A 20269-nucleotide genomic window follows, 5' to 3' on the forward strand; every position below is an offset into this window, starting at 1 on the left:
ACAATATGTCTCACATGCCTGTATAGAAAGATGGAGCTTTCATTATAGGTTTAATGGCACTGCGATACAAGGATTGATACCCTTCCCTCCGCCTCAGTCTGTGCGGCTGGTCGCTAGTGCCTGGTGTGTTCCTGGTTGACTAAGCTGTAGGGGTGTGTTCATATTCAAGGAGATGCATTTTTTAATAATTAAAGCAAGCTTTTACATCACTCTGTGGAGAAATCCCCAGACAGCAAGCCTAGAGAAAGATCCAGAACTGGAGCATCTTTCCAGGCTTCTGGTTATTTTCTGTCGTGCACTGGGGAAGGAGGGAGAGGATTGTTGTCCTTAATTGCGAAGGTTAAGCGCTTTGTATCGAAAAGCCGAACCGGAGTAAGGCTCAAAGGGCCAAATTCTGTGCTCAGTAGCTGTGTTGCAGCCTTGGCTGTTCCATGCTCTAACAGACTGGGATATCTCACCCTTATCTCACCAGTGTGTGATGCAGAACACGAGCTGGTGGAAGATGCAGCTCAAGTGCTACATGATAATTGGGCACTTGGGGATGCACCGTGACAAGTTGGGCAAATGTTTTCTGTGAGGTCTCGCTGTAGCACAGGTGGGAATTTCTAATGGCCCATCAAATGCCGTGCACATCTTCCCTCTGTGCCGAGACACGGTTGTTTCGCAGCTGGTTTCACAGAGCGATGGGGGTGACCGGGGCAGGATCCGCTTCCCAGCGACACGAGCTGCATCCCGGGATGCTGGAGGATGGAGGACTAAACAAGGGGGCTGTCAGAACAGAAAGTGGTTAACTACTGGCCAAAACTGATCCATCCTGAAGATGTAAACCCTTCTGTGTTAGTTTTAAGAATATTTTCAAAGTCTGTGGAGTTCTTTGAATAAGCGGACACAGCTTTTTCACATTTTCCTTACCTGGGGTTGGGGGGAACACACTGGTGGCTCAGGACTGGGTCCTTTCCTGGTTGTGTGTGATGGCATTTTCTTCCTTTAGCTTTGCCTTTTGCCAGTCGTCTTTATTTATTCAGGTCTATGATGAGATCTGGCGGGGGGGGAAGAAATTAATTTATAGGCTGTTTCTGAGATATTTTTAAACTTTGTTTAAAGGCAGCATGCAGTTACCAGCTGGTAACTTGTATGAAGCTTCTCAGTCATCTAAGATTTGATTTTTGATAACTTGCTGTTATGTTTGTTTCTTAAGCAGTAAAGTCTCTAATGCTTCAGTAAATGTTATCTGAAATTTAGCATTCTGATGACACTGAGGTCATAATTTGTGTTAAATATATAGATGGATATAGATATGTATGTATGTGCTGGCATTATGCTCCCACATATAATTAATTACACACAAACTATGGATTTAAATGTAACTTGAATTGACTTATGTAAGTAATTTTTTAAATTACTACCAAAAGTAAATACTTATCTTAAATATGTTTACGTTCATGTTATACTTATCCTAGTTAAGAGGAAGCTGTGTTTTTCTGCAAATGGTGCTTTTAGTGCTTTTGTTGTCCAAAATTCAATATATTTTTTTCCCCCGAGGACGTTAAGTGATTTCTTGCACCAAGCCGATGAATAGTTCCATTAATGTAAGCAGGATCAGACCTCACCGGGTATGCTTATTGCTGAATTAATAAATATATGGGAAAATAAATAGTTATGATGCAAGCAGTGAAACTGCCTTATACACCAGAAGATGAGTTTGAGCACAAATAAAGGGTGTGTTTGCCCCACATCCCAGCAGCATTCAAACTCACTGTTTTGACTGTGTGATTTCATCTCTGTGCTCACTGCAAGGTGGAAAGGGTTTTCATTTCAATACTGAAGTCAATAATTATGGAGGTTATCATTTTCATGCTCAGAAATTCATGTCATTTTCATAAATCATTCATTTCATTTCATAAATCATGCTTTACAGCTGGAGAATGGAAACTTATTGCTGGACATTGATGAAAATCTTGTTTCAGTCACTCAGGTAAGGTTGTGACACTAAAAATATTTTAAGGAAATATAGATTAAATCACCTATAGGAATAATGCAATTTGAAAACATTCAGCTTGGGATTAACTTCACTGGAATGTAGCTAATATCAGGTGTGAATAATTTAAAAAAGCTTAATGGGTGGAATGAGTTCTGTAGTGACAGTGAAATCACAAAAATAAAAGATAACTATTTGGTGGCCAGAATCTCTTATGCTGCAAGTGGGTAAAGCTGTGTGTGTGTCAGAGAAGTTGCATTCGTTTATTCAGGCTGAGAACTGAGTTGTAGAAATAAACTAGATCCAGAATCCAGAGCTGAACCATTTGGGACTTTAAAATCCCACCTTTAAGTGTTGCTGTTTAAGACTGTCTCTAGTAAGTAACAATGAAGTTGCATTCCCACTAAATTTCTATTTACATTATCTGGTGTAGTTCCGTAGCTCCTGTTGGATGTAAGGTTGCTATTCTGTGAGAAATAATTCCCCTGTAAATATATTCGTTTTCCTTGAGGAATATTGTGAATGAGGATTTATTACAACAACTGGTGAAGTCAGCTTTCCTGTCACTCTCTCCAGCTGCCTGTTTAGAAATCCATCTGCAGAGTTTCTCTTAAGAGCTTTAACAGAATTATATCTGCGAAGAGTTTCCAAAGATCCATCACCTCGAAGCACTCTGAAAATTAGTATTATTCCCATTTGACAAGGGTATCGAGGCACAGAGATCTGAGTTGCCACCTTTCGAATATATACCATTTAATCCTGAGTTCTAAAGTATTCTCACTATCAATTTTCAGTATTGATATGTAAGGTATAATATTTTTTCCAGAAAAAAATTTATAACTTCTCAGACGGTTTCTCTTTGTTTGTGTAACCACATATGCCCTGCACTTTCACATCCTCTCTGGTTTGCTGTCCTACTTCCTCACCTGGGATGGAAGCACTGGGGGAGCCTTTGCTCATGGCTTCCTTGAAGGGACACATGCGTTTTCTTAGCAAGCCAGAGAGGAGAAAACAGTGAAAAACTCACCAGTCCTGGAGGAAAAGGGCAGATTTAGGGGTGGTGCTGAACATGCAGTTTGGAGAGATGAGAAGAAAGTGGCTCCTTCTGTAATTTGGTGTCACCTGGCATCTCTGGAGTCAGCAGTGCCTACAGGAGGCTTGAGGTGATTTCCAAACAAGTGCTGCTGTTGTCATTATTCCAACTTTTCTGGGCATTTTAACAATACACACACTGCAGAAGTGACTTATGGGCTTTTCTTTTGCAGAAGTAACTTCTAGCAGTATTTTAGTAATGTACACTAGAATCGGTATACCCTGAAGAAAACATGGATTTTCTTATTTCTTACTGCTTCCATTTCCACACATACACTTAGAGGGACGCATAAGCCCATAAGAAGAAAATGTTGTCATAGCACTAAAGCAATGTGATCTATTTAATATAAGACATGATGTGAAGAAATGTGAAATAATGCACCCCTAGGTGCATCATTAGACGTAAGCCTGAGAACCATCTAAGCTGCTTGACAAATTCCAGATCTAAGTGATTGTAGCACTGCTTTTGTATATGAGAATAGAGATTGGATTGCAAAAATATATAAACCTTTGCAATTATTATACTTTGAATGACAGTCTTATTTCTTAAAGGATCATTTGTAATAGAAGGTTGAGGGAGGGAAAGTAATTGTAGGGTCATCTTACTCCTTTGGTAGTTTGTAAAGACTGACCAGCCAGTGTGATTAATGCCTAAAGCAGCTGCCTTTCTAGGTCAAGACTCAACTGGATTTCAAACCTATGTATGTGATAGGAGGCTGCAAAGTTTTATGTGCCTAAGCTGGGGAGGAGACTCAATGAACTGAATTAAGATTTGCATTAAATCTGGTTCATAATGAGAATTGTGGCTTGCCAGAAATGTGGGAGCGATAGAGTATGATACTGGGAAGAAGGAAAGCCAGTAAGCAGAAGGTAGTGGAGAAGGAATAATTCTGGAGTTCCCATCAAAGCTTTCCAGAACAACCACCCTGATAAGGATGGTAGTTGGGTTTTAGGTTTCCTGCAGAGCTATAATGAATCTGTGCTTTTCCATCCCTGGACTCCAGCTCAACTGATTCGCAGATGGGTGGAAGAGAGTGATTTTTCTCCAGAACATGTGAAGGAGCTTTGATTATGCAGCCACTCACTGTGCTCTTTATTATAAAAGTGCTTTTACTCTTCTGGTCCAGTTAAGTGAGACCTATATGGGTGACCTATTTTGAGATCAAACTGAAGGATGCCCTGAGAAAACATTTCTAGCATGAGTTAAACGTAGAACTACAAACTTGAAACAACCCAGTTGTGCGTCCTTCTTCAAGTCCACTTATGCAGGTCACAGCTGTCTCATGGGCAAGGGGAAATGAGGCAGCACGTTAAAAGCTTTTCCCTTCTGTATCCTTCTGTCACCTCCACAGTCTGCTGCTGTGTTTTAAGAGCTTGTAGTGGGGGTTCAGAAAAGGAGACAGGGAAGAGGACTGGCCGTAAATCATGCTTGGTGCTCACCGATGTTAAGAGCGGAGCAGTAGTGCATCCAGTCCTATTCTGGATAGTTTTTCCATGCTTAATTCATTTTTTTTATGGTGGAGAACTCCCTACAGAATCATTTTATAGGGTCAGCTGCTGGCTATTTGAGTCCATCATCAATATCAAAATACCACAGCTTGAACCCATGGGTTTCCTCCATATGGGACTTGAGATTTGAATCCTCTTGGGGCATTTATATTGCTAGCTGTTTCTAGTTAACTTTACAAGTTGTAACTGGTTAAGTCATGGTTTCTTCTCCTCAAAAGATAAATGGGAATGTTTGTGTTTTTTTTTCTTCTCTTCACAGGCTGTTACCCAACTAGAGCTTTTTGGGGACATGTCCACTCCTCCTGATGTAACCTCTCCCCCCGTGAGTACCCAGGGAAATGGAACTGTGCATTTTTCTACATGTTCTTTTCAGCACATTTGTTGAGCACCTTTACAATTCAGGTCATCAGCCATTCCAGTAGGGAGGATTTCAAAGCAGTTTTTATGCTGCGGGAAAATAAAACAGAAGCAAATTGAATGTGGAGTCACTGCTTCATGATGATGTGCAAAAATATCTTCAATTTTTATTCTTCTGATAGAGGGCTAGGTGTCACAAAAGATATAACCTGAGCTGCAGATCTGCTTCGCTGGTGTTTATCTGAGGTGCACACTTCACTGCACTCTGTCTCTCCACTGCTCTGCAGGAGGATCCGGTTCCAGCCGTATAAATCACATCTCTTTGGGTCCACCAAGCACATAGCCCAGAACTGCTGGTGAAGGAAGACAAAACAGTAAAAAGAGAGAGATGGCTGAATGTGTTTTGAGGGCAAAGAAAATTTTCTCAGCCACAGATCTCCAGAGTATCCTGCAGCGTGTTTGGGACTAGATGTTCAAAGTCCTCTCTCCTCATCCTTAGCTTGCTCAATGGGATTGTGTTTCTCCTTTAATGTAGAGCTATGGTTCTGGTCCTGTTAGTTAATTGGAAGCAGTATTTATTCATTTTTCCATAGATCCTGCAGATACTTCATTTGCCTTTACTGTTTCTTACATTAATGCCATGGTCACTGACTCTACTGGTTGTCACATAACACCTGGAATCACAAGTTTGTGTGTTCTAGAGAAAGAAATTATGTCAATATTTTGCCTGTGATGCATTCCAGGCAAATTTTTTTACTTTTTTCCTCTGGTACAAAGTCTCTCGTTATCTTTCTTTTTCTCCTGCCTCCAGCAAATTCTGATACTCTTATTTCTATTGCTCCTTTCATTCTACATCTTCCTGTTCTTTTTTCTTTCTTTTCTCCAGACTTGTATCTTTAGAGTTACAGATGATGTGACAGCAAAGTATGTGCTGCAGAAGCTGCAGCTGATACGTCATCATTGTATTTTATTCCTGTTTTCTTGCAGACTCCTGCTACTCCAGGTGATGCCTTTATCCCATCTTCATCCCAGTCACTCCCTGCTAGTACAGACATGTTTGGTTCTGTACCGTTCAGTACTGCTGCCGTACCCTCAGGTAAGAAATCTGCTGGAAATAAAGGCTCAACTCAAATGTGGTGATTGGTTCTCGGCTCTGGTTTGCATTTCAGTACTCAAGCCGTTAATTTAGTGTAGTGGAAGTGGGGAAGGATTTTGAGGACAGTACTGCAGGGCAAGGCAAAACGAGTCTTGAAGAAGCAGGGAATACTTTATTTTGAATTTACACACATTTTTAGACACAAAGGCCAAAATAGTCGCTGGGAGTTGAACCATAGTTCAGCCATCTCAGTAACACACTTTGCAGGTACAGTAGCAAGAGAGAAAAAGCATTTGGTTTAGCTTTGCCTTTTTTTTTTTCAGTAGCAATGAATATCCTGTGCTGTCTCCAGTAAACAGAGAATGAGACATGGAGAATTTGATTGCCTTTCAGTGGTATTCCACTTAGGCAAATACTGCTGTTTCCTGTAGACATTTCTGTGTTCCTCAAAGGGCTCAAAATTCAAAAGCTGATCCCTGCCTGGGATATTTGGAGTACTTGCAGCTCCACTTAGGAAAAAAAGGAGGAGGAGTGCCTTGAATCATTCAACAGTGACTTTCTAATTGGATAGCTCCTTCTCTGATGAGCTCAGATTAGCCACTGCATCTCAGAAAGGTTACACTGATGGTGAAGCGTTTGGGGATAATGTCAGATGAAAACCCTCATGGCTTGGATGAGGTTACAGTGGGGGCAAGATAAAAGGACATCTGGAGAATCCATTGTAGCCATCTATAGAAATAGATATGTATCTGAGTGACTGCTCCTTTCATCAGTCATTAATTTGATCTTTCAAAGTTCAACTTCTGGTTTTTATGTTACTGTAGGCTTTTCACTTTACAATTTTGCAACTACCCTTACACTGAGCTTTGCAAAACAGCCTAGAAATAAAATCAAGAGGAAAAGCTACATGAGGACTGAGAAGAACACCTGGGTTAGAAACAGGAGTTTTAAAGCTATAACAGTATTAAAAAGTAAAAGAGGTTTTCTTATTGTAACGTATTAGCAGTAAATCTTTAATTTAAACATGAAACAGCATATCTGTAAAGTATAAAAAATCTATCAGTGGAACATAATTGTATTATATGGTTTAATTTGTAAAATTTTTTACAGTATTAGTTTCAGGGTTTTTTTTTTTTTTTCATTGTAAATAACAAAGCACCTGATAATATAATTCCTACACAGTCAAATTCTTGTTAGCTTGAAAAGGGTTCAGGCCTGACAGAAAGCAGTTATAATTTTAGTTTTAATCTTTAATTTCCTCCAAAACTAGAGAAGTTTTATGCTAGCATAATACCTGAAGCAGCTTTTTGTTATTGGGTATGTAATACAGCAGAAACTCAGGATGTTCTCAAGTAACTGGATCATAACTAAATGTGTTTGGTTGTTGTTTTTTGGTTGGTTGTTTCTTGTTTTTTTTTTTTAAATCTGAATTAATCCAAACTCTCTCTTTTTATTACGCAATTTGGGACATTTGCTTTGCTTTTCAGAGTCCCAGTGGTTTGCACTGTAGCTGTGTCAGAAGAGGTTGCAGAGAATCTCTGGCAAGAAGGTCAAGGGCCATTGGGCTGTCCTCTAACATCTAGAAAGATGCTTCCCTGTATCTTAGAACCAGTTTTGTAGCTGGGTCATTGGCAAAAGTTGACTGGTGTTCGAGTCACTCTCCCCAGCAAAAAATAAAATTGAAAAGGCTGAGAAACTGCTGCAAAGTTATGCAGAGGGGAGGGAGTCCTGGCCATCCTCTTCCTTCCCTCTGGCTGCTGAGTTTTTATCTCTGAAGTTATTAATTCCATCCCAGCCTGAGCCAGAGCATCACGTTTGGTCCCAGAGATCCCATCCCCAAGAGGAGCGGGACAGCCAGAGGACAGGGAGAGTCGAGGTGGCAAGACGAGCCTGCAGAGCTCAGGGGTGAGGAGCAGGGTTGTGCTACAAAGAGGTGAGTTTAGGAAATGTTTGTGGAGGCTGCTGTGGGACATGGTTTGACCAAACTGATCCCAGCTGTGCTTTGGGACAAAGCCCCGGGGCAGGGAGCTGCCCCATGTACAGCTGCCAGCCGGGTCCCTGCACACAGACCTTCACAGACCCACGGGGATACTCACTGAGGAAGAAGAGGAGAGATTATTTGTTCAGATGAGAGGAAGGATTATTGCCAGTATCCACCAACCTGTGGCTTTGTGTACAAGTATTTGTTCAGTGATATGAATTCAACCATCTTTCAGTTTTCTTTTTAAGTGGGCTAAAGTGGGATTGCTAGTGTAGCCTGCATATTTCTGATTTATTGTGTAGCGTTTTCTGAATGCTCTTGTCTGCAATGTTAAAATCTTCAGTTTTTTTTTTTTCTTCTGTTCTCTCTATTCTTTGAAGGTTATGTTGCCATGGGAGCTGTTCTGCCCTCGTTCTGGGGACAGCAACCACTTGTTCAACAGCAGTTGGCCATGGGTGCTCAGCCTCCAGTTGCTCAGGTGATGCAGGGAGGACAACCCATCGCGTGGGGCCAGCCCGGCATTTTCCCTCCCACTCAGCAAGCGTGGCCATCTGTAGCGGGTCAGTTCCAACCAACTGCCTTCATGCCGACACAAACTGTTTTGCCTTTACAAGCAGCCATGTTTCAAGGTACCATTGCTCCTATAGCTACTGTCCCACCCACCAGTGATTCCAACAGATCAAGTCCACAGACAGACAGGCCCAGACAGAAAATGGGAAAAGAAATGTTTAAAGATTTCCAGATGGCTCAGCCTCCACCAGTGCCATCAAGAAAACCAGATCAGCCTTCCCTCAGTTGTACCTCAGAGGCCTTCTCAAGTTACTTTAACAAAGTTGGGATGGCACAGGAAGCAGATGATTGTGATGACTTTGACATCTCTCAGTTAAATTTGACTCCTGTGACTTCCACAACACCATCTACGAATTCACGTGAGTATTTATGTGCTTTTGGCCACACCTTTCCACAGATGTGACTGCTCCTCAAAGCATTTCTTTTTTTTTTTTTAATACAGTAAATTGCAACACAGGTATGGACTGAGATCCTGCATGCATGGTCTAGCTTATTTATATGTTACAGCCATAAAGAAAAGTATCAGAGAGGAACTTCAGAAACCATTGAAATCAACAGCCTCAGTAGCTGCAGTCTGAAATGTAATTTCTAAGAAGACAGCAATATACGTTCTATGCTAGGGACATGCAAACTGCTTAGAAAATGCCCATGACATTAAACCTTACGCTTACGTCCCATTCAAGCCATACTTTGCAGAAATTAGGAGATGGGCATTTATTTGAATAGCTTGATGTAGTGGAGATGTGAGGAAATTCATTGAAGAGCTGTAAAATAAGCTTATTGTGTTTGAAGCATGGAGATGGGGTATTTGGCAGTTTGCTGAAAAGAGGAATTCATGAGACACAGATTTACCAGGGGCCAACTAGAGACCTTCTGTTTTGCTTACCTGCCATAGGGCAGGTGACTCATGTATTCTTAATGTAATGTAGTGGTGTCTTCCTGGTTCCTAAAGGCACATGCCAGATGCAGCCAAACTTAATTTGGAAACAACCGAATGAAATCCAATGTATGGAATTGATAATTGCTTCTGTGTTCAAAGAGAGAACTCTTACAGCTCCTCATCAGAAAATAATTTTCAAGGGTAATAAAAGTTGAAGGCTATAAAGCATTAGAAAATTTGTGCTGCTGCCTTTCTGAACAAATTAACAGATACGTATTCTGTTGCTTTTACCTTAATCTTTGTTTAGCTCCAACCCCTGCACCCAGACAGAGTTCTCCATCAAAATCATCAGCATCTCATACCAGTGATCCTGCTGCAGATGACCTCTTTGAAGAGGGGTTTGAAAGCCCAAGCAAAAGTGAGGAGCAAGAGGCTGTGAGTAGCAACAAGGTTTTAAAATGCTCATTATTTCTTTTTAGCTGGAAAAGGTGGAAGTTATGAAATGTTGTTTAGGAATGTCAGAAGTAACTATTCTAATAGGGCTGGGTGGTTTTTAAGGGGGAGCTGCAGACAGCGTTCACTTCCCAGTTCAGTTATGATAACTCTAAGTATGACATTTATGTTGATATGCACTAATATTGCATAAAAGGAAACAAACTCAGATTTCATATGTATGGTTATATATGTTAGTTGTATCCAGTGTCCTTTTTAGCATACCAGCATTCACTTGTTGATGGGAAGGGAGTCCGAGGTAAAACAACATACATGCTGAGGCTGCAGAGATGTGAGAGTTTGTGTGTTAAAAGATGATGGCTGATGTTGTCTTGCACATTATTGCATCCCAGTTGCTTGCCTAGTTACATTCCTCAATGTTCTGGCCCTCAGTATGTGATTTCTTTGCCTTAGACTCAGTGGACCAAAGCAAGAAATGTTATCTAAGCAATGCCTTTAAATTACAAGGTGTCTTAGGCAGATAAGAGCCTAAGTGAGCCAAAGGCAAGATGGAGTCTGTACCAAAAAAGTACAAAATAACGCAAGCCTGGACTCTTTCTGATTTATGTAGATTTGGGTTTTCTGATCCAGTACCTTCTGGAGCCTGTGGCAGCTCCTGCAATGGCTCCAGCAGGCACCGGTGTGGTCCTTTCTGCAGGAAACCAGTATGGCTTTTAAGAACATATCAGTGGTGAGGTCTCACTTTCTGGTTTTCATGAGATAGGCTGTAGTTTTTATCCCCACAGCATGAAAATAACCTTGTGTTGACTTTTTCACTTTGCTTATCGTTGAGAAAAAAAGGTGTTATGTTCTTGTATTCTAGCCTGATGGGTCTCAGGCCTCATCCAACAGTGATCCATTTGGTGAGCCAACTGGTGATACTATAAGCCCACAGGTCGGTAGCTAGATAGCGCAGGTTGGGGTAGGTATCTGTCCTTTTTTTCTCTACATCCTTGAGGTGCTCACTTATTCTTCCACCAGTGCTTACCATTGCTTTCATGGATGCATGGTTTAATTTTCCTTTTCATCTCTTGCGTTTTTCCTCTCCATTATGCACAGTGTGTTCCTCATGCTCGGTGGTTTGCATGGCTTTTGCCATTCACCAAGTGTTGCAGCTTATGCAAATATGTGTGTTTCGGCTGCCTGCATGCTTTAAAGAAATGTAGACTTATGTTGTGTTCAAATTCAAAGGGGAAATAGGGAAGCTGAGCCATTACTCATGATGTATTAGGCAAAACATTTTCTTTTTATCAAATCCACTCCGGCCTTTTGTCAGATGTAACATATTAAATGGAACAAGACATCTTACCCATAGACATAACAAACATTTAATGAAATTATGTAATGATACATGAACACCTCTACCCTAAATCAATGTGATAATCAGTAGAAGCAGCACATTTTTTATCTGCGTGTAAAAAATACTGAAATGGGTTTGTGTGTTTTTATCTCCAACTGCAAATTAAAAACATGAAAATTATTATCATTAATATTACCATTGATATACTGATGTTTTAAAAATTATTCATCAAATGTAAGCTATTTAAATCCAGACAGACGGGAAAGATGATCTTTTTGTGTTTTGTATTACAGAACACATCAGAAAAGGTGGCTGCCAATGAATGTTGTGTGATTTGTATCAATACAGTATATGTGTTTTACCAAAAAGACAGTAAAGCTACAAAATTTTATGAGTGCTGAGCATTGTTATTCCATCCAAATACTCTCAAGTGTTACTATTTGAAGGATATGTTTTATTATCTTCTCCCTGTCTGCTATTCCTGTTTTCTGTTACCCAAATATGAGAGCTGATGCAGCTTCTGTGCTTCAGCACAAAGCTCCTGCAGCAAATCCCTAACAATGGTAGAACGCTTTTTATTTTTGTACAAAAATTGCACCGTGTTTACCAGTGACTTATCCACCCTGAGCCAAAGTAATTTGGTTTCAACTCAGTAGTTTCATTAGGAGTCAGTTTACTTTGTACATTAAATATGGTTTTAAAAGTCTTTCAGTAACTTAGCTTTTATCTACTTGGTAGTAATAAGATTATCTCTTCATAATATGTGGTGCTGTGAGAAGGCATCTCCCCCTGCGTTAGCATCACCAAAGTAATGCTCAGCTCTTGGAGGCTGAAGCAAAGGTAGCATTAAACTTTATGTCTCATTGAGTCTAAAAATGACAGCGCATGGGTAAAGTCAAGCTGGGATGAACTGCTCCAGCAAGAGCATCACTTGATTTTGTACTCCAGCGAAAACCGCTTCCGCAAATGGATGGTGCCACATAGTAATTTGGCTTTGCCTTTGCCTGACCTCAGCCAGCACTATCCCAGCTTCAGCCTCTTTCAAGATTTCTTTCTTAGATCAAGAAAGAGGATTTGACCTTTGAGTCCCATACTCTGGAAACCCACATACATTTGTTTATTGCGCTTTATCATAGGGTGATTCTGCAATTCATCACGGGGAGAATAATGATAAAATCTCTTTCTGATTTACTGACTGTCACAAAGATAGCTACCAACATTTGTAAACTAGCATCACACACGTATACCTACCAGGAGTTCCAGATGTAACTTGAAACAGTAGTTTAAGTCTGTTAATGCACATTTCTGTGTGAGGCAGTCAAGTAAGGGACTACTTTGTTCTGCTTTTATATAACACATAGTAAAATACATTATTTTATCTGTCAAGAGTCTCTGGGAGCTACAAGAACAGTATATTACCAGTGATTCCATATGGGTTTTTTCTATATTTTTTGTTAATCCTTATAGAGTCTTGCATAAAATATGTCTAATTCTCAGAAAGACATTCTGGGAAATGTTAACTAATGTTACTGATTATCTTATTATAGTAACTCTTAAAAGCTGTAGGCAGGAACAGGAAACCGAACAAAAAGAAAGCCTCTATCCGGGGAAGTTACACTAATGTCATTGTGCCTCTGTGCAGTGCCCATTCAGCAGCAGTCCGTAGGAAATCCACTTGCTAAAACCAGCCCATCTAATTCGGAAGCCTGGTATCGTCAGAGCAACGGAAAGTCTAATCTCCATGGAAAATTATCAATTCAGGACTTACTACTGTGTTGTGTATTGAGCTCTGCATTTGGAGAGAAACTTAACGGGGAGAAACATGTAGTACAAAGGAATCACAGTCTGCATAAAAGCTGCTTTTGTGTGGTAGATGGGAGATTACTTTGCTCTTTAGAACATGGTTCTTCCCACCAAGAACAGCACAGTGTACAGCTCAGATGAGTGGACCTCTCGGGAGCATGGCATAGTATTGTGTTCAGAAATTTCAAATATGTCTGTTCCCAGCAGCGCTGTGAGATCAGCTGTGCCCATACAATATCTTTTCGTATCTTGATGTATTCAGGGTACTCACCTGCCTAGTATTTTGTATTCTGATCTTTCAAGGTACCCTTGCAATTTGGTTTCTTGATTCCTTCTGATACTGCATATTCTCATCTAGAAATAATTCAGCATCTTTCAGTTATTATCTTCATTTCTCCCTTTCTTCTCTCTTCCTTTTGCAGTCCTCAACTTAGGCTCTCAAATTCCTCATCCTACCAGTAGCCATTTTTATAAGTCACTCTTCAAATAGTTGTTGGTTCTTAGTAGGTAAATGTGACATTTTATGGATTTCAAGCCTTTATGGTTGCAGATGAGAAGCAGACAAGCCTAACTTTCAGAGGTGAAATAAAATCAACTCTTTGCAGAGCAGTTGATAGCAAGATCTGTATTCGTTTGTTTTCCCTTGGTTTGTGAGCGGTGTTGAGGCTGGACAGTGATTTTACAGAAGAGGTGAGGAGAATGCTGAATAATAAGACCACCACTTTCAGCTGACTTACGTTTAATCCCTACTGCTATCTTTAGAGGTTGTGTGTGGGATAACTATGTTGGAAGCAGACAGAAGGAAAGAACTGTATTTTGCTAATATTCTACTGAATGTGTAACACTTTTCTTATTATGGACACTTGTGATTAAAGCAAGACGTTTGACCGGAGGAGTTTTCACCTGCTCATCCTCTTTGCATCAGTGCAGCCAGTCAGCCTGAGTTACAGGCTCGTAGTTGCAGACCCTGTGGTGTGGATATTTCTGTTCTTGGGGTTATTTTAGCCTCAGCCTCTAAGTCAGCCTCAGCAATAGGTCTAGCACGCCGTGACACTGGGAAGCCCTGAAGCTCTACAATTACAATCTTAGCAAGGGCCATAGAGAGAGGAGCCTTCAAGCATGGTAAGAAGAGGGAAGGAGAGGAGCAAACATCAACTCCCTGTGGTTATGTTGGCCAGTGTCTCCTACAAAAGCATCCTGATTGTAGAAAGAATAAAGCCATCATGAATACTGGGACTGGATATCACGAAGGTGGACTAACTCTGTATGATCCCTGCAAACTGGTTCTCCAAGGCAAGTTAGCAACAGTGTGAAAATTCTGAAAGAGAATAATGGGAATTTAATACCACAGTTATTGTAAAAAAGGGTCATTTTAAGTGCTGGAACAAATGCAGCTCTGATAATAGGCTGCCTGGTTCAAGACTTGCACTGGCAGTCATTCATGAGAGATTCTCAGGAAACCTTCAAAACATTTGTGGCTAGAGCATATCTTCCTCAAAAAGTTTTTCAGTTGTTCTGTGAAATGTGTGCAGACAATTATCAGCCCTCAAAATATGTCACACCCTTCATGATGCCATCAGCACTGTCAGGAGAGCGACAGTTCATTAGAATATTTGTCTATCAGCTTTTGGTGGTACTTTGGTGGCCCGCTGCCATCATCCATTTTTGAGCAAGTGCCATTCTTAGTGATAAATGTTCCTAATAATCTTAGTCAGCTCCAGGATGGACTACTCTAAGTCTGGATTTGGGCTGTTAACTATGAATTTGAAAGAAAATAGCAACCTATGAACAAAGCCTTGACTTAACTGGGAGCTTAGTGAGCCTCAGGAGGGCACATAAAGCTGGTTCTGCAACCTCCTCTTCCTTTCTGCCCCTTTCTATGGCACTAGGACTCTGAAGGGGCTCAAAATATCGAGATATTTGCAGGATCTGTTACTATCATTCATCTGGCTCAAGAGGAACTGAACGGAGTCCAAAGAGGAATTCATCATGATTATGGCCAGCCTGTTCTTATGGTAGTTTCTAGAGCTATCATTCTCAAACTAAACACACAGCATCGAGTGGGGCTGTAAACGTGAGAGAGGAAGATCATTGTGCATTTGGAAAGGGATCACAGTTTGGGAAGTACTACTTCATTCCAGAGAAATCCAAAAATTGTCATTTCAAGCCCCATGCTTGTTTGTTCATTGTCATGTTTCCCAGGGAATCTGAAGAGTCAAGACTAGAGAAATCCAGGCTGTTCTGTGAATAGAGGCATCCTACAGATTTGTCTTCATTTCTGCTGAAACAATCCCCCTCAAGCTGTTCCTTTTAATGTGACCAGCTCGTACAAGGGTTTCTTACCTCTTCCAGTGTTTCCAAGTCTGCTTGAAGCAGCCAGGTACCCTTCCATTTCTCCAACTTCTTCCTCTAAACAAGAGACAAAATCTATGTAGTTTGTTTAGAGCCATGTTCTTGCTGATTTGCAATCCTGCAATTCAGTTAGGGGCCAAGCTCCTCCAGCTTTCTCTGTAATGAGGTCATTGAAAAGTTCTCTGTCTTCTTCACAAAACTGATTTTAAAAAGGCACTTGCAACAATTTAGTATATTTGACACTATGGAACAATTTGCTTTAAATTGACCATTGGGTTCAGAAGTTAGGAAGGAGAATTGACAGATACATAGATGAAAGTATAATTGTGTGGTTCCTGTTTTGTTAGGAAAGGGGCCCAGAAATAATAGGTACGTTTCGTGGCTGCAGTTCATTATTATATTGGGACCAAGATGGAGCAGGGCTTATCTTTCTGAGAAGTTCTCATTGGTTTTTCATTTTATGGATCCATCTTGATACTAAAATGACAACAGCTTCTAAAATGCTAATAATTAAGCTGGATATTTGAGACTAGAATCTGTTCCTGGGTAGGTTTATAGTACAAATAGGGGCACTCTCCTGTCATAATCCTGAACTAGAAGGTTGCTATATTTATGTTGCTAATAGAGGCTAACTGTAATAAAAATAACCAAAGATAAGCTACTAGCTGTTAATGGCCAATAGGAATTCCTTGTCTTATCACCAAAGATATTTAATTTGAATCCCACTTGCCAAGTTTACTATGTCCTATTTTATTGAGTCAGCATGCAATAAATAGAGAAGACACATTGCACTCCCGTTCCCTTCACTTGCATCCCCAGCACAAGATTCTCATTTTGGCTGACGTTCCAGCACACTTATTTCATGAAACTCCATCATTTGAGCCTGCCCTTTCTGATCAGTCAGCCAGGAGTAAAACTGATGCTGAGAATCTGTTGTAAAGGGCAAAGAAATCTATGTGGGCCTCACCTCTACAATTGTGTACATCTTGCCTGAAGCTTTGCACATAGCAGGGAGCCTCGCACTGATGAAAGGGCTGCCAGTATAAAAAGAGTTTCTTCCTAGCCAAGTCCCGTTTTATGAGTGAGCTCACCTACACAAGCCCAAATAGATGCTGAATCGTTCAAGAGATGTTTGCCAGTGATTAGTTTTGTTGGGGAGCAAATGTTAATATCTTCAAATTGGATGCAAATTTACTTCTAGTAGTTACATAATGTTATTCAAAACCATTAGCAATCTTGTTAACTTATGCAGTAGTGTACTATACCAGAAATACGTACTGTTTGCTGCAGTCTTGTATATTGTGCAAAATGTTCCTTAAAATGGGAATAAATTGATTTTAAGCATGAAGTATCTCTGGAATATGTAAATGTAGCATACATAGGGAAAATTTTCTCTTTGGCAGTTTTCGAAATTAATTCCAAGAGAGTTCGTAACTCAACATTTGCACAACATACTTGTAGCTTCCTGAATATTTTACTCCCTTACCATAAGGCGTGTATATTTAGACATTTCTGGTCCTGTACTGCAACCTGTCACTTTGGTCAGATACCTTACCTGTGAATTCATATCCTCTTCCTGCAACATCTTGTCATTTAAGGGCTACTGTTCAATGTAAAGAGCCACGCTAGTGTGTGAGAATATAGCTAAACACTGCTTTGATAGCAGGTTCCAAACATAAAGGAAAACATTTACTTTTCAAACATCTGCCAGAAATTGCGTATCCCCAAAGCTGATAGAAGCCTTCAAGTAGGATTTAGCAGGGAAAAAAAAGAAAAGGTGCTGCCAGTTGTCATCTTGGTTTCTCCCCGTGGGCTGATGAAAGCACATCAGAAGTGCTTCTGGGGCAATCCTACAGAAAGGAAAACGCTTTCAGATTCAAGGCATTTATGTGGATTGGAAGCTTTGTATGCTATTTTATTTGTTCCTTTTTTTTAATTTCTTTTTCCTGGCAAATACCTCTTCTTTCACTTCCTCCCCTTCAAATCTGTTCCTATCACAGGGGTAGAAGTAGAAAGCAGAAAACATCGGTGAGATGATTCTGTTGCTGTGAGAAGAGTTAGGCTCACCTGCCTTTTAATGACACTGTGACTTTTGCGTGGCATATGTAAAAAGAAGGAGGTTTATTTCTGCTTCCAAGACCCTACAAAGTAACGCTTGTGAAGCCCTGGCTTTGTGAGAGAAGCTCTCCATGAAGTCAACGGCACTTGACTCATGTTTTGCCTCTTTTCTGTCCCTTTCTGCTCTCTTTTGCTTTCTCAAGGATCATTATCAATACTTTACAGATACCATTTTGCAATGTGGGGCTGTAGTCAAGAAGCACTGCTTGAATTATCTCAAAGTAATATTAGAAAACATATCTCGGTCATGGACAAAAAAAAATGGCTGAGAAGATTGCACACAATTACTGCAATTAATTTCTCATTTAGGCATCTGAAGGGGGAAATCAACTAAAAGGAAGACATAAGAGCACGTTTTTCATTCAAGATGTTCTGGTCTACTAGAAGAAAAAATTATTCAAATCAGTGAGAAATGCAGGCCTTTGCCACATGGAGTGTATGTTCAGGTGAATATTGGGTAGGAATAAAAGAAAGTTGTAATTCTGAAAGCTCCCTCATGTGTTGCTGAAAGTGCAGATGACCGATGATGAACTCCTCCTCCTCTTCCAATGGTGTCAAGTTCAGTGGCACCTTAGGACACCTCTTCCTTAAGTGCATCTGCATATCTTAAAAATATTCAAGGACAGCCCTAACAAGCACACTTGACATTTTGAAAGGCTCTTTTTTTCTCCGAAGGCATTTGAAATCTGACATCTTTTGTTCCAAAGGGATGCTCTCCCTCCCTCCCCTTTTCTTCTCTTCTTTCCTTTTCGCTTCCTGTTGCAATCACCTCAGGTTCAGCAAATGCCTGAAGAATGGCCTGGTGTGTGTCAGGTTCCCACATTAATTAGTACAGATTTTCTCTGAACTAGCTGTGATAGATCATTCTGCCAGCTTCATGTCTGCCGTACATGAAAATTGGCATAGGTAGACTTAACACACAGTATGTGAAATGCAGTTATTTACTCTCAGTCATCTCTTCTGATTACCTTCAGTGTTTCAAGGTCACAAAATGTATTTGCTTCTTTCTGGGGATAATTTCAGCAGCCTTTATTTAATTATTCCAAAGGATTTTTCTCATCCTCTTGTAATGCTCATAGTATACTTGGGGCTTCGTGTAGACAAGAGTTGAGGAAGCGGAGTCCGTGCAAGCGGCAGAAGTGTAGTCATTTTAAGGAACAAGTGACAACTTTTCTTGGCATGAAGGAAACAGATCATGTTTTGGATTTGTTGTGTTGCTCCTCATTCAACACAAGATGCACAGTGAGGTGAGACAGGGCACTGGGATGAAGCACAGCCTGCAGCACTGGTCAGACCCCCTGGATATGGAGTAAATACAACCCTACAGATCCACCTTTGGGCCGATTTTTCTCATCAGCAGCATCATTTTATAAGTAGCAATTAAAATCCTGTGCCATCCCCCGACAGAGGTTTCTGTGCTTTGCAGTGCCCAGTGATTTGCCAGCCTTTGGAGTTTGTTTTTTTGCTTTTTGGGTTTTTTTTCTCTCAAAGTCAGCTTTTGCTGATGCTGCTGTAACATGAGTTGATTCTAACTTGGTTAAATTCAACGTCGTGGCATTGTATTTGAATATTTATCAAGCTGTGGAGAGTTAATGCAGTATGGCATTAATTAGCCTTTCTGCCTGTCTTGTTCTTTTTTTAGATGTCATTCTTAGTTTAATAAATTAGTTTCTGGAAATGAAGTAGAATGGATTCCAGGGTTCATGGATGGTTTGCTTCCCGTTGCAGCCAAGATGAACACAGTATTAAGAAAGAACAGGGTGTCAGCTGTGAAGCAACACTGAAGAACATGGCAACTTTTGTTCCCCCCACATCCAGGGAATTGCTCAGAAAGAATCTGTTAGCAAATTGACCCGCTTTCCTCCCAGCTTTAATAATTGTCCAAGCTCCTAATCAAAGTGCACAGAGCGAGCTTTCCTCATTCTTCATCGGCAGCTCCTGCTGTTACTTTAAATCCCATCACAGCTTCATTAGCTCACCTTTCAGTAGCGGTTTTTGTTTGCAAGTGTTTTTCTCCACGAGTTGTGTACCATCCACAGTGATGTTCTGCTGTTTGCTGCTGGGTGGGGTCTCAGCCTGGTACCAGTACCTGCCTTTTACACCAGCTACGTTTCTGGCCTATAAACATCAAAACGTCCAGTCATACAAATATCATTTCATTTCTTCATGTGTCTGTGGCCAGCAATACCTCCTGAGGATCAGTGCACAGCTGATACTGGAAGAGGAAATTGATAGTAAGGATTCGTTTTCTAAAATAATGTCATATTTTCTTCACAATTCAACTGGGGTGCTGTGATCAAGGCAGCAGAGAAACAGGCACTTCCTTTGGGTTTTGACTCACGAGGTATTGCTGTTCTCAAGCAGATGTTCTAAAAATGTTCTAAAAATGTTTGGAGACATGTCTGCTTATTTTATTTTTGTTATCCTCAGGAAGCAGAACCTCTCTACGCTCAGATCAACAGACCTAAGAAATAGCATTGGTACAGGCTTGCGGTGCTCCAAGACTGAAGTGAAACCCAACAACCTGGCAGGCCTTTGGCTTTTGTGCTTTTTTCCGATTGATTTTGTCTGACAAGGAGAGATGATTGCCCTCCTGGACTGGCTCTACGAGTGTTCCTGACACTTCTTTTTTGGCAACCAATGGCAGATTCCTATGGCAGCACAAAATAAAACTCTCCCTGCTTATCCACACCACGAGTCCAGCCCTGTCCCCACAAGTCATGGGTATCCAGACTAGGAAA

At 40.6% G+C, this 20269-nt stretch overlaps 1 protein-coding gene across 4 annotated transcripts in view; it reads left to right on the top strand.

The window, feature by feature from the left end:
• DAB1 (DAB adaptor protein 1) overlaps nucleotides 1–20003 on the top strand; it is a gene marked incomplete at both ends in the record, with an annotated part of 111809 nt that extends 91806 nt beyond the window's left edge. For 2 of the 4 annotated variants that reach the window (XM_082052812.1, XM_082052813.1), the window contains 5 exons: nucleotides 4839–4901; nucleotides 5924–6032; nucleotides 8394–8942; nucleotides 9771–9898; nucleotides 10779–10862. In XM_082052812.1, the coding sequence (XP_081908938.1) occupies nucleotides 4839–4901; nucleotides 5924–6032; nucleotides 8394–8942; nucleotides 9771–9898; nucleotides 10779–10862 (933 nt within the window). Of the gene's footprint in view, nucleotides 1–1918; nucleotides 1976–4838; nucleotides 4902–5923; nucleotides 6033–8393; nucleotides 8943–9770; nucleotides 9899–10778; nucleotides 10863–19710; nucleotides 19825–19958 lie in introns of those variants that run through there. The other 2 variants (XM_082052811.1, XM_082052810.1) reach the window with 2 other exon arrangements.
• Between the last annotated feature and the right edge of the window lie 266 nt (nucleotides 20004–20269).

Source organism: Streptopelia decaocto (genome assembly GCF_964273445.1).
Source record: "Streptopelia decaocto genome assembly, chromosome: 5".
Taxonomy (NCBI): Eukaryota; Metazoa; Chordata; class Aves; order Columbiformes; family Columbidae; genus Streptopelia; species Streptopelia decaocto.